The sequence below is a fragment of the Xyrauchen texanus genome, chromosome 10 (genome assembly GCF_025860055.1).
Source record: "Xyrauchen texanus isolate HMW12.3.18 chromosome 10, RBS_HiC_50CHRs, whole genome shotgun sequence".
Classification (NCBI taxonomy): domain Eukaryota; kingdom Metazoa; phylum Chordata; class Actinopteri; order Cypriniformes; family Catostomidae; genus Xyrauchen; species Xyrauchen texanus.
The window spans coordinates 3,469,404-3,482,992 of record NC_068285.1 but is presented as its reverse complement, the minus strand read 5'-3'; the positions used below and the strand labels follow the sequence as shown (position 1 = coordinate 3,482,992).

Sequence of the window (13,589 nt, the reverse complement as noted above, 5' to 3'; positions counted from 1 at the left end):
CACAAAGTACTGTCATTGTATTGAATTCAATCAGTTTCATTGATGAAATGATTTCTAGAAAGAGTTTGGAGTTGTGTTGATGTGAGATACAGTGAGTATATTTCACTCATCCAGTTGTGTGTGTGTGTCTCTGATGATCAATTTCACACACACACACTGAGGAATCAAGATAAACTGTAAATCCAGCATAGAGGGGTCGAGTGAATGTGGTGATGAGTGTGTCTAAGTGTGTGAGTGTGTGTGTGTCAGAGACGCTGTAGAAGGACAGAGTGCCGGCCGGACAGTCCACATACACTCCTACTCTCTTACAGTCGTGTGAAGGGGGATGCATGACAGTGATGTTATTATTGTGATAGACAGTGAATCTGTTATTAGAGCACCTCAGACTCCAGGAGTTTACATTGAATCCAAACACACAGTCACGACTCACTCCTTTCCTGCTGATTTCTTTATATGACACTGATATATCAGCACCATCTCCACTCCATTGAGTCTCCCAGTAACAGCGTCCAGTCAGACTCTCTCTACACAGAACCTGACGATACTCATCAAATCTCTCTGGATGATCAGGATATGACTGACGCTCTCTCACATGTGTCACCTTCCTGTTCCCCTCAGACAGAATGAGTTCAGTGTGTGCTGTGTTTGAATCCAGTGTGAGATCACAGACATCTGAACACAAGAAGAGAAAAAACACTTAAAACACAACAATAACTAAACCAGTGTGTGTGTGTGTGTGTGTGTGTGTGTGTGGGCTGATGGTAAGGCCCCATCTCTTAGTGGCAAGCTCCAGGTTCATCAGCAGCACCTCCAACTCCTCCTCTGAGTGAGCAGCAATCACCAGATCATCAGCATACATAATGTGGTTGACCAATAGGGATCCATCCCTTGACCGCACCCGGGCATCGATCAACCTCCCATTATATCTGTACCAGATGGAAATTCCTCCAGTACAGCCATCGAAGGCTTCACGAACCACATGGTCGAAATAGATATTAAATAATGTGGGAGCCAGAGGACATCCCTGTCGCACTCCAAGGTGAACAGGGAATGGCTCCGACTCCCGACCACGTAGATTTACCGGGCCCGCTCAGCCATCATGAAGGTCCTTAATGATCGCTGAGCAGTGGGTCTGGGACTCCGAAAGCACGAAGAACAACCCAGAGCCCAGGCCTACTGATGGTATCATAGGCCTTGACCAGGTCAATAAAGCAGAGATGTAGGTCTTGCTGGAATTCCCTACACCTCTGCTGTAGCAGACGGACAGAGAATATGGCATCTGTGCAAGACCGCCCCTTCCTGAAACCACACTGGGACTCCGCAAGTCTCTCCTCAGCGTGCCTGGCAAGGCGATGTTGAATAATCCTTGCCAGGACCTTTCCCGGCACACTGAGGAGTGAGATGCCCCTATAGTTATTACAATCTGAGCGGTCCCCCTTTTTAAAGAGAGGGACCACCAGGGCATCCTTCCAATCCTGCGGAACCCGCCCAGTGGTCCAGACTGTTGTTATGATATCATGTAGGGCAGTCTGTGCACAAATACCACCCTCCCTCAGCATTTCGCTGGGGAGATCATCTCTGCCCGGTGCCTTTCCTGGCCTCAGGCTCTGGATCGCCTTCAGTACTTCCTCCAAAGATGGCACCTCAGCCATCCACCCACAGGGAGCGACTTCTTCCTCCAATATTTGTGGCACCGCAGCCCCAGCAGGGTCATCCCCACTTTGTCCCACAATGTTTACCAGGCTCAGGGACTTCCCCTCCCCCAGAACCTCACAGAAATGCTCAGCAAATCTGCAAACCTGTTTCTGGGGGTCGGCGATTGGATCACCGTTCTTTCCCCTAATGATGGTAATAGGTGTGGCGCTGCAAGTAACTTTTTTGATGGAATTAAAGAGCGATTTGTGATCGCGGGCCACTGAGGCAGACTCCATCTCCTCAGCCACCGCGACCACCAACCATCCTTGCAGCGCCTCACGGCTCTCCGAACCTCCGAGCGAAGGCTGCGGTAAGCCTCCTCATTTTCTGACGTGGGATGCTGTAGACGATGAGAGTGGGCCTGTCGCTTTTTCTCAGCCAGCCTGAACACCTCCTCCGTCAGCCAGGGTTTCTGAGGAGGTCTGGACCGTGTGCCCAAAACTGCCATTGCAGTTACATGAGCCACAGTCCTAAACCTCGCCCATTTTAGCCCAACCAAAACTAAGCACCTTCCTGGGTATTATGTAACATCGGACATTACACCCCCACAGCTCCCAATTGGTGATGGGGCAGTTGTGGAGAGAGTGGAGTGTTTTCCATACCTGGGAAGTGTGCTTATGACCAGCTCCGGTTTGACAGCAGAGGTCTCACTCCGAATCAGTCGAGCGGCATTATCTTTTCATCGGTTGCGTAACGCTGTGTGGAAATTACCCGGTTTGTCGCTCCGCACAAAGCTTCGAGTATTCTCGGCCACGGTCATTCCCTCCCTTCTCTATGCCTGCGAAACGTGGACCCCCCTAATGGAACATCATCGCCGGCTAGAAACATTTAGGCTGGCCTGCCTAAGATCCATCCTGGGTTTAACCAGGCTGGATTGTGTGAGGAGCTCACAAATCTTTGAAAGATGTGGACAAAGTCCCATCGGTGAGCTCCTCCGGCAGGCAAGGTTGCGTTAGCTGGGTCATGTAGCCCGCATGCCCGGCCACCGCATGCCTAAACAGTTTTTGTTCGGCCGGATAGAGGGGGCTAAGCGGGCGCGGCACGGGCTGGAGAAGAGATGGAGTGATGTGGTACAAGAGGATGTGGAGCTGAGTGGACTTGCCGACGACTGGTACCAGCAGTGTCAAGATCAGCCTCTTTGGAGGAGGCTTGTGAAGGATGCTGCTGGCCAGTTGGAGGCAGTCGCCCTCCAACAACAACGGAGGGCAGAGGAGCGACGCTCACAACAACGAGCAGAGCGCAGGGTGGCTAAAGCACAGCAAGTTGGCACAGTAGGGGGCACAGGTGGTGCATCAGCCAGTCATCTCAGTCATTCGACCCATGTCACCGGTTGGATCTGTCCCGTGACCTCCTGCCAGCGGGCGTTCGACACTTCACGTGGCCTTTACGTGCACATAGCCTGGCACAAGCGTCGTGGTGACGTCACCGCCACTTAGTGGCGAATGGCGGTTGTTTGTTTGTTGTTTGTTTGTTTGTGTGTGTGTGTGTGTGTGTGTGTGTGTTTGAATCCAGTGTGAGATCACAGACATCTGAACACAAGAAGAGAAAAAACACTTAAAACACAACAAACACTAAACCAGTGTGTGTGTGTGTGTGTGTGTGTGTGTGAGTGTGTGTGTTTGAATCCAGTGTGAGATCACAGACATCTGAACACAAGAAGAGAAAAAACACTTAAAACACAACAAACACTAAACCAGTGTGTGTGTGTGTGTGTGTGTGAGTGTGTGTGTGTGTGTGTGTGTGTTTGAATCCAGTGTGAGATCACAGACATCTGAACACAAGAAGAGAAAAAACACTTAAAACACAACAATCACTAAACCAGTGTGTGTGTGTGTGTGTGAGTGTGTGTTTGTGTGTGTGTGTGTGAGTGTGTGAGTGTGTGTGAGAGTGTGTATGAATGTGTGTGTGTGTGTGTGAGTGAGTGTGTGATAGTGAGTGTGTGTGAGTGAGTGTGTGTGTTTGAATCCAGTGTGAGATCACAGACATCTGAACACAAGAAGAGAAAAAACACTTAAAACACAACAATCACTAAACCAGTGTGTGTGTGTGTGAGTGTGTGTGTGTGTGTATGATAGTGAGCGTGTGTGTGATAGTGTGTGTGTGTGTGATAGTGAGTGTGTGTGTGTGAGCATGTATTTATCACTTTGTGGGGACCAAATGTCCCCATAAGGGTAGTAAAACCCGAAATTTTGGACCTAGTGGGGACATTTTGTCGGTCCCCATGAGGAAAACAGCTTATAAATCATACTAAATTATGTTTTTTGAAAATGTAAAAATGCAGAAAGTTTTCTGTGAGGGTTAGGTTTAGGGGTAGGGTTAGGTTTAGGGGATAGAATATAAAGTTTGTACAGTATAAAAACCATTATGTCTATGGAAACTCCCCATAAAACATGGAAACACTACGTGTGTGTGTGTGTGTGTGTGTGTGATAATGAGTGTGTGTGTGTGTGAGTGTGTGATAGTGAGTGTGTGTGTGTGAGTGTGTGATAGTGATTGTGTGTGTGATAGTGAGTGTGTGTGTTTGTGTGTGTGTGTGTGATAGTGTGTGATAGTGAGTGTGTGTGAGTACGTGATAGTGAGTGTGTGTGATAATGTGTGTGTGTGTGTGTGTGATAGTGAGTGTGTGATAGTGAGTGTGTGTGTGTGTGTGTGTGAGTGTGTGATAGTGAGTGTGTGTGTGTGAGTGTGTGTGTGTGTGAGTGTGTGATAGTGAGTGTGTGTGTGTGAGTGTGTGTGATAGTGTGTGTGTGTGTGTGTGATAGTGAGTGTGTGATAGTGAGTGTGTGTGTGTGAGTGTGTGTGATAGTGTGTGAGTGTGTGTGTGTGTGAGTGTGTGATAGTGAGTGTGTGTGTGTGTGAGTGTGTGATAGTGAATGTGTTTGTGTGAGTGTGTGATAGTGAGTGTGTGTGTGTGTGTGAGAGTGAGTGTGTGTGTGTGTGTGTGTGATAGTGAGAGTGTGTGTGTGAGTGTGTGATTGTGAGTGTGTGTGTGTGATAGTGAGTGGGTGTGTGTGATAGTGAGTGTGTGTGCTTGTGTATGTGATAGTGAGTGTGTGAGTGAGTGTGTGTGTGTGTGTGTGTGTGTGTGTGTGAGTGTGTGATAGTGAGTGTGAGTACGTGATAGTGAGTGTGTGTGATTGTGTGTGTGTGTGTGATAGTGAGTGTGTGTGTGTGAGTGTGTGTGTGATAGTGAGTGTGAGTGTGTGATAGTGAGTGTGTGTGTGACAGTGAGTGTGTGTGTGACAGTGAGTGTGTGTGTGTGTGTGATAGTGAGTGTGTGTGTGTGTGTGTGTGTGTGTGATAGTGAGTGTGTGATAGTGAGTGTGTGTGCGTGTGTGTGTGTTTGAATCCAGTGTGAGATCACAGACATCTGAACACAAGAAGAGAAAAACACTTAAAACACAACAATCACTAAACTCAGTGTGTGTGTGTGTGTGAGTGTGTGTTTGTGTGTGTGTGTGTGAGTGTGTGAGTGTGTGTGAGAGTGTGTATGAATGTGTGTGTGTGTGTGTGAGTGAGTGTGTGATAGTGAGTGTGTGTGAGTGAGTGTGTGTGTTTGAATCCAGTGTGAGATCACAGACATCTGAACACAAGAAGAGAAAAACACTTAAAACACAACAATCACTAAACCAGTGTGTGTGTGTGTGAGTGTGTGTGTGTGTGTATGATAGTGGCGTGTGTGTGATAGTGTGTGTGTGTGTGATAGTGAGTGTGTGTGTGTGAGCATGTATTTATCACTTTGTGGGGACCAAATGTCCCCATAAGGGTAGTAAAACCGAAATTTTGGACCTAGTGGGGACATTTTGTCGGTCCCCATGAGGAAAACAGCTTATAAATCATACTAAATTATGTTTTTGAAAATGTAAAAATGCAGAAAGTTTTCTGTGAGGGTTAGGTTTAGGGGTAGGGTTAGGTTTAGGGGATAGAATATAAAGTTTGTACAGTATAAAAACCATTATGTCTATGGAAACTCCCCATAAAACATGGAAACACTAACGTGTGTGTGTGTGTGTGTGTGTGTGATAATGAGTGTGTGTGTGTGTGAGTGTGTGATAGTGAGTGTGTGTGTGTGAGTGTGTGATAGTGATTGTGTGTGTGATAGTGAGTGTGTGTGTTTGTGTGTGTGTGTGTGATAGTGTGTGATAGTGAGTGTGTGTGAGTACGTGATAGTGAGTGTGTGTGATAATGTGTGTGTGTGTGTGTGTGATAGTGAGTGTGTGATAGTGAGTGTGTGTGTGTGTGTGTGTGAGTGTGTGATAGTGAGTGTGTGTGTGTGAGTGTGTGTGTGTGTGAGTGTGTGATAGTGAGTGTGTGTGTGTGAGTGTGTGTGATAGTGTGTGTGTGTGTGTGTGATAGTGAGTGTGTGATAGTGAGTGTGAGTGTGTGTGTGTGTGAGTGTGTGATAGTGAGTGTGTGTGTGTGAGTGTGTGATAGTGAGTGTGTGTGTGTGAGTGTGTGTGTGTGTGAGTGTGTGATAGTGAATGTGTTTGTGTGAGTGTGTGATAGTGAGTGTGTGTGTGTGTGTGAGAGTGAGTGTGTGTGTGTGTGTGTGTGATAGTGAGAGTGTGTGTGTGAGTGTGTGATTGTGAGTGTGTGTGTGTGATAGTGAGTGGGTGTGTGTGATAGTGAGTGTGTGTGCTTGTGTATGTGATAGTGAGTGTGTGAGTGAGTGTGTGTGTGTGTGTGTGTGTGTGAGTGTGTGATAGTGAGTGTGAGTACGTGATAGTGAGTGTGTGTGATTGTGTGTGTGTGTGTGATAGTGAGTGTGTGTGTGTGAGTGTGTGTGTGATAGTGAGTGTGAGTGTGTGATAGTGAGTGTGTGTGTGACAGTGAGTGTGTGTGTGACAGTGAGTGTGTGTGTGTGTGTGATAGTGAGTGTGTGTGTGTGTGTGTGTGTGTGTGTGTGATAGTGAGTGTGTGATAGTGAGTGTGTGTGCGTGTGTGTGTGTTTGAATCCAGTGTGAGATCACAGACATCTGAACACAAGAAGAGAAAAAACACTTAAAACACAACAATCACTAAACCAGTGTGTGTGTGTGTGTGTTTGTGTGAGTGTGTGTTTGTGTGTGTGTGAGTGTGTGTGAGAGTGTGTATGTATGTGTGTGTGTGTGTGTGTGAGTGAGTGTGTGATAGTGAGTGTGTGTGAGTGAGTGTGTGTGTTTGAATCCAGTGTGAGATCACAGACATCTGAACACAAGAAGAGAAAAAACACTTAAAACACAACAATCACTAAACCAGTGTGTGTGTGTGAGTGTGAGTGTGTGTATGATAGTGAGCGTGTGTGTGATAGTGTGTGTGTGTGTGAGCATGTATTTATCACTTTGTGGGGACCAAATGTCCCCATAAGGGTAGTAAAACCCGAAATTTTTGACCTTGTGGGGACATTTTGTTGGTCCCCATGAGGAAAACAGCTTATAAATCATACTAAATTATGCTTTTTGAAAATGTAAAAATGCAGAAAGTTTTCTGTGACGGTTAGGTTTAGGGGTAGGGTTAGGTTTAGGGGATAGAATATAAAGTTTGTACAGTATAAAAACCATTATGTCTATGGAAAGTCCCCATAAAACATGGAAACACAACATGTGTGTGTGTGTGTGTGTGTGATAGTGAGTGTGTGTGTGTGTGAGTGTGTGATAGTGAGTGTGTGTGTTTGTGTGTGATAGTGTGTGATAGTGAGTGTGTGTGAGTACGTGATAGTGAGTGTGTGTGATAGTGTGTGTGTGTGTGATAGTGAGTGTGTGTGAGTGTGTGATAGTGAGTGTGTGTGTGAGTGTGTGATAGTGAGTGTGGGCTTGTTTATGTGGTTTATGAGAACATTTTTTTAGGTTACAAATTAGTAATTACAAGGGTATTATGCTATAAATGTGGTTTATGGGGACATTTCTATTGTCCCCATAATTCAAATCGCTTAAAAATCATACTAAACAATGTTTTATTGAAAATGTAAAAATGCAGAAAGTTTTTTGTGAGGGTTAGGTTTAGGGGTAGGGTTAGGGTTAGGGTATAGAATCTATAGTTTGTACAGAATAAAAATCATTATGTCTATGGAGAGTCCTCATAAGGATAGCTGCACCAACATGTGTGTGTGTGTGAGTGTGTGATAGTGTGTGTGTGTGTGAGTGTGTGTGATAGTGAGTGTGTGATAGTGAGTGTGAGTGTGTGATAGTGAGAGTGTGTGTGTGTGATAGTGAGAGTGTGTGTGTGATTGTGAGTGTGTGTGTGTGAGTGTGAGTGTGTGTGATTGTGAGTGGGTGTGTGTGATTGTGAGTGGGTGTGTGTGCTTGTGTATGTGATAGTGAGTGTGTGTGTGTGAGTGTGTGATAGTGAGTGTGTGTGAGTACGTGATAGTGAGTGTGTGTGATTGTGTGTGTGTGTGTGTGTGAGTGTGTGATAGTGAGTGTGAGTGTGTGACAGTGAGTGTGTGTGTGACAGTGAGTGTGTGTGTGTGATAGTGAGTGTGTGTGTGTGTGTGTATTTGAATCCAGTGTGAGATCACAGACATCTGAACACAAGAAGAGAAAAAACACATAAAACACAACAATCACTAAACCAGTGTGTGAGTGTGTGTGTGTGTGTGTGTGTGTGTGTGTGTGTGTGTATTTGAATCCAGTGTGAGATCACAGACATCTGAACACAAGAAGAGAAAAAACACATAAAACACAACAATCACTAAAACAGTGTGTGTGTGTGTGATAGTGAGTGTGTGTGTGAGTGAGTGTGTTTGTGTGTGAGAATGAGTGTGTGAGTGTACGGGTGTGTGTGTGTGTGTGCAAGTGTGAGTGTGTGTGTGTTTATGTGTGAGTTTGTGAGTGTTTGTATGTGTGTGTGTGTGTGTGTGTTTATGTGTGAGTGTGTGAGTGAGTTCTGTGTGTGTTTGTGTGTAAGGGAGTGTGTGTGTGTGTGTGTGTTTGTGTAAGGGAGTGTGTGTGTGTGTGTGTGTTTGTGTGTGTGTAAGGGAGTGTGTGTGTTTTTGTGTGTGTGTTTGTAAATCAGCAGTGTAGTGAAATATTTACACGTGTTATTTACAAGACAATATTTACAGCATGTATCAACAGTGAAGACGAGGAGGAAAAGGAATTCAAAGAACTGTGCCAAATAATCCAATAACTCAGAAATGTGAAGGAATGAACACAACGGACAGTGAGATAATGTCGTGTAACAGCGACACACTGACAGATAAACAGTTTGATCAATCAAAACAAACAAACAAAAAACAAGACGAATTACAAATTCACAGATTACAAACGAGCAAGTGTGTGTTTGTGTGTGTGTGTGTGTGTGTGCGCAAGTGTGTGTGTGAGTGTGCGAATGAGTGTGAGTGTGTTTTTGAGTGTGTGTGTGTGTGTGTGTGTGGGTGTGTGCAAGTGTGAGTGGGTGTGTGCAAGTGTGTGCGTGCGTGCAAGTGTGTGTGTGTGTGCAAGTGTGAGTGTGTGTGTGTGTATGTGTGAGTGTGTGTGCAAGTATGAGTGTGTGTGTGAATGTGTGAGTGTGTGTGCAAGTGTGTATGTGTGTGCAAGTGTGAGAGTATGTGTAAGTGTGTGCAAGTGTGAATGTGTGTGTGTGCAAGTGTGTGTGTGAATGTATGAGTGTGTGTGCAAGTGTGTGTGTGTGTGCGTATGTGTGTGTGTAGACCTACATTTGTGTAGTCCTGTTGTAATCCTGAACTCTCCTCCATGATCCACACTATAAAAACACAAACACACACAAATGATGACATCACATTCAGCTCACCTGAAACTTACTTCAAAGCAGGGGCGAAAATTTCATCAAAATGTTGGGGGGGACAATAAACATAACAATTCTCAAGAGCAATTTTTGAAGGGGACACCAAGGTTTTTTTTGTTGTTGCCCCATTTGCATTTGTATTATTTTTATTTCTTAAACAATTATTTACAATACACATATTTTAATGATATTTTAGGGGGGGACAACCCTCAGATGGGGGGGGTCCTGACCCCCCCGCAATTTCCGCCTATGCTTCAAAGTGATTTTATCTGAAATAACACACAGAGAATGTCTCTCTCTCTCTCTCTCTCTCTCTCTCTCTCTTTATTAATTTATATTTATTAGCTTTATTAGCATGTAATAGTTTGATGGTTTTATAGCCTCATTTTTTATCAACTAGTTGAAACTTTCAGAAAAGACTCTAATAAAGACACACAGGACTGTTATTTAGTTTTCCTGGAACTGAATGTGTTAACACTAACAACAAAACAAATATGTGATTAATCGTGATTCAATATTTCAATCCACTGACAGTCTTACAACACATGAGGGGTGTGAGGGGTCCAGGAACTGAGTTTGACACCCCTGCAATACACACACACAACATCCCACCAACAATAAACTCAAGTGCTTTCACACTGCACTTAACCCTGGGTTATTGTCTTTTAACCCCGCTTTAACCTCCAGTAAAGTAACGTTTCACACTTGTAACTCTGAAAGGTGATTAGCAACACTTTTAATCCTGGGTTATGAAACGGCTCCAGATCAGTGTTAGCGCCGCTTTTAAAAGTGCAGCAGTAAGTTTTTATCTGGCTCTTATTCGTCCCAATAGTACCAGTGGTTTTGGACTTTATACTGACACCACAAACTGATCACTGCCCGACCCCCCTGTGAAAAATCCTGCACCGCCCCTGTTAACTGCTGCTGCGCCACACAAAAATGTCTGTAAGATGGACTGCTGCGACTCGTAATCTCTCTGGCGGCTGATGAGACCGTTGTGTGCTCGCTCTTGGTGCTTGATGTCACACCGTTTATCTGTGATCATTATTGATATTATTAGTGGTAGTAACTGATCAACTGCAAGACAGTTTGTTATGTGCGGTCAACATGGCAGCATCCATGAGGGGCTGACCCGCTCAATGTACAATTAAACAGCTTTTATTGAGGTCAGTATCTGACTGGAGTCATCATCTAATGTGAGTGTACATCATTTTAAACATATTTGTGTGCTATTGTGTTTATTTGTAACACTTTTTAAATGATCTTAATACAGTGACAGAGCACAACACAAGCAAATGTGCTACAGTATCACTGTTCATTTCCTGTATGCTAATGCACTTTATAAACCCTATTTAGTACTTTACAAATAAAACATATTATTAGTATTAAACATATTGTAGTCTTGCTGTTGTGCTGCACTTAAGCTGAATAATAAATATTATAAAATGAAAATAAGCTCATCGTAACATTTCATATAAACACAATCCGTTTGCATCTAAATATATTATCCTCCACAGATTTCATGGGACGATGCAACAAACTTTCCAAACAGAATAACTGAGAACCATTAATGGTGCCAAACCCAAAATGTCCAAAATACTCTCACACTGCAGATTTCAGCAGTGAAATAAATGTACTATAAGATACTGTCCAAAGCATTAACCAACAGATTCAAACTTTACATATCTGTAACCCTGAGGAATATATTTGTCATTTTCTATATTTACTGAGGGTGAAATTATTATGATAAAATGCTTTGTTTTATTTTTCTTTTGTAATTTGAAATATGTTTATGTTTAATATGTATTGTTTTCTTTTCTATATTAGAGTTTGGTTGGGATGTACATGTGAAAAACGTGTCTAACATCATTTTGGGTTGTTAGTTGATGTGCATTGGCCAAATAAGAGACTGACAAGTTTGTGAGCCAATCAGATTTTCCGATGGGAGGATTTGTTTTGGGGGATGAAAAAAAGTTCGGGAGAGAGAAGAAGAAAAGACGAGAGAAACTGAGAGGAAAAAAAGACGCAATTTCAGCGATGTCTTTGAGTGTTTAAAAACGAGAATCTGCCTGTAATCAGAAGTACTGCTCGTATTTCTGCACTAAGGAGGTGGCTCGTTATTACTTCGGACATGTTCATGTAAGTTTGCATTCGCTGCATGTTTGGCTCGGCCAGAGTTGAACACTGTGCATGTTGACATACTGTCTAGACTGAAACTGTTGTTGTCATCTGCTTAAACCAAGCGGAGTTGCAGGATAAATTTGAAGACTTTTGGTTTCCGGGATGAAAATGTCGGTGAGCATCGTTCCGTAGCTTCATGAAAATCCGACACTCCAAACAACCACCGCACCTGTGGTACATGTTGACATTGATGAATGCGGATATGTTTCAACGTAAACTAGCAACCAGATTGAGGTAACCATCCAAACATTCTTTTTGTTTGCTCTCTGGGGCGAAGGGGCCAGTTTCGTTTTCTTGGCCACTACGCACTCAAGCTCCGTATCAGGCCTGCAACGGGGTGGGATGTGTAAATATTCGAGTGCACTAATGACATTGTGACTGTTTTTTGTCCTTTCCATTTTTTTATTGTGTTTTTGAATGTGTTAAAAGCTTAAAAGGGTTAGTAACTCTTACCAAAGTTTTACGGAGTTGTAAGGTAATTTGATAGTATAATTTAAATTTAAATACATTCAGAAAGTGATTTAAAATTGACAATCCTGGTTTGAAACTGTAACAAAGTGTTTAGTTACTGTTAAAAGACAATCACAGAGGGTTGTTTTGACATTTTATTTGTTTTTTTGTTTTCATTTTCATTGTGAAATTCACATTCTTGATTCATTTCATTTAAATTCAAAGTTAAATTTCATTAACATTTAATACAATATTTATTGGTTTAAACGTTTATTCGTGAGTGTGTGGGTGTTTTTTAGTTTAAAAGTTATTTATAAACAGACTGCTTGCATAACGTGATTCCTTGGAGGTTAATCCATATTAGAAGACAGGGTTAAAATATAATTTAGAAATAAAAGAACTCAGGTCCTTATCAAAAACTCTGACCTAGTGCAAATGGTTAGTGGATAGGGGTTACATACATAAATTAATTCACGCTGACCAGTCATATTGTATTCCTAAACTCACAATATTTGATCATTTGTTTTGAATACATGTTCTGATTTCTTTTGCCAGAGACAATAATCTTAATGTAGGATTTTTATATTTGGACCAAGAAAAAGCTTTTGATGGTGTAAATAAATGTTCAGGGTCCGTCTTTGTGGTGAGATGAGCCCGTGCCGTGCCTTTAAATGAAGTGTCCATTCAATGTAAAATGAGGAAATCACGATTTATCAAATGTATCTGATGATGTCATCATTAAACTGATTTGGATTTTAGAAAAGTTCAGATTTTATATTCATGCAATACTGTGAATAAGAATGTCTATGGTGTGAAAATCATCTATTATTAAACTGGGGTATATCGTGAAACTGTTAAACCGTTACATCCCTACTGGAGATGCTGCCACTATTACAGAAACCATCCTCAACATCATTACAGCAGAGAAATGCAGACCTGCAGACACTCTTGCATCATTTACCAGTGATGCTGCTTCTGTTATGATCGGTAAGATTTGAACATTTCACTTTTATTTGAATAGCAGTTTTGATATAGAATTGATTTTTACTGTCAAGGCAAGAAAACTGAATTAAGAGACTAAAAGACCTTTTCCCTGAATCACTGTCACTGTCCACTGTGTTCCCCATACAATAAAAAGGGAAAGTCTTACCCAACTAAATACTGCAAAACCATCCATCGTCAACCGCTTATCCTGTGTACAGGGTCACGGGGGGCTGGAGCCTATCCCAGCTAACATTGGGCGAAAGGCAGGGGACACCCTGGACAGGTCGCCAGTCCATCGCAGGGCCACACATAGACAGACATACACTCACACTCACCTCCACATCCACATCCACATCCACGGCAATTTTTTTTGGAGACACCAATTAACCTAGCCTGCATGTCTTTTTGGATGGTGGGAGGAAGCCGGAGTACCCAGAGAGAACCCACGCAGACACGGGGAGAACATGCAAACTCCACACAGAAAGGCCGGGGCAACCAGGGTTTGAACCCACGACCTTCTTGCTGTGAGGCGACAGTGCTAACCGCTGCACCAC

The 13,589-nt window shown here is 43.2% G+C and overlaps 1 protein-coding gene across 1 annotated transcript in view; it reads right to left on the bottom strand.

Moving 5' to 3' along the window:
- Nucleotides 1-13,589, bottom strand: part of LOC127650289 (NACHT, LRR and PYD domains-containing protein 12-like) — a 459,642-nt gene continuing 446,053 nt past the window's right edge. Inside the window, exons 20-21 of the mRNA XM_052135611.1 lie at nucleotides 9,332-9,378; nucleotides 1-672 (exon numbers count right to left, since the gene is read on the bottom strand). Coding sequence (XP_051991571.1) covers nucleotides 107-672; nucleotides 9,332-9,378 — 613 coding nt within the window. The 3' untranslated portion in view covers nucleotides 1-106. The remainder of the gene's footprint in view (nucleotides 673-9,331; nucleotides 9,379-13,589) is intronic.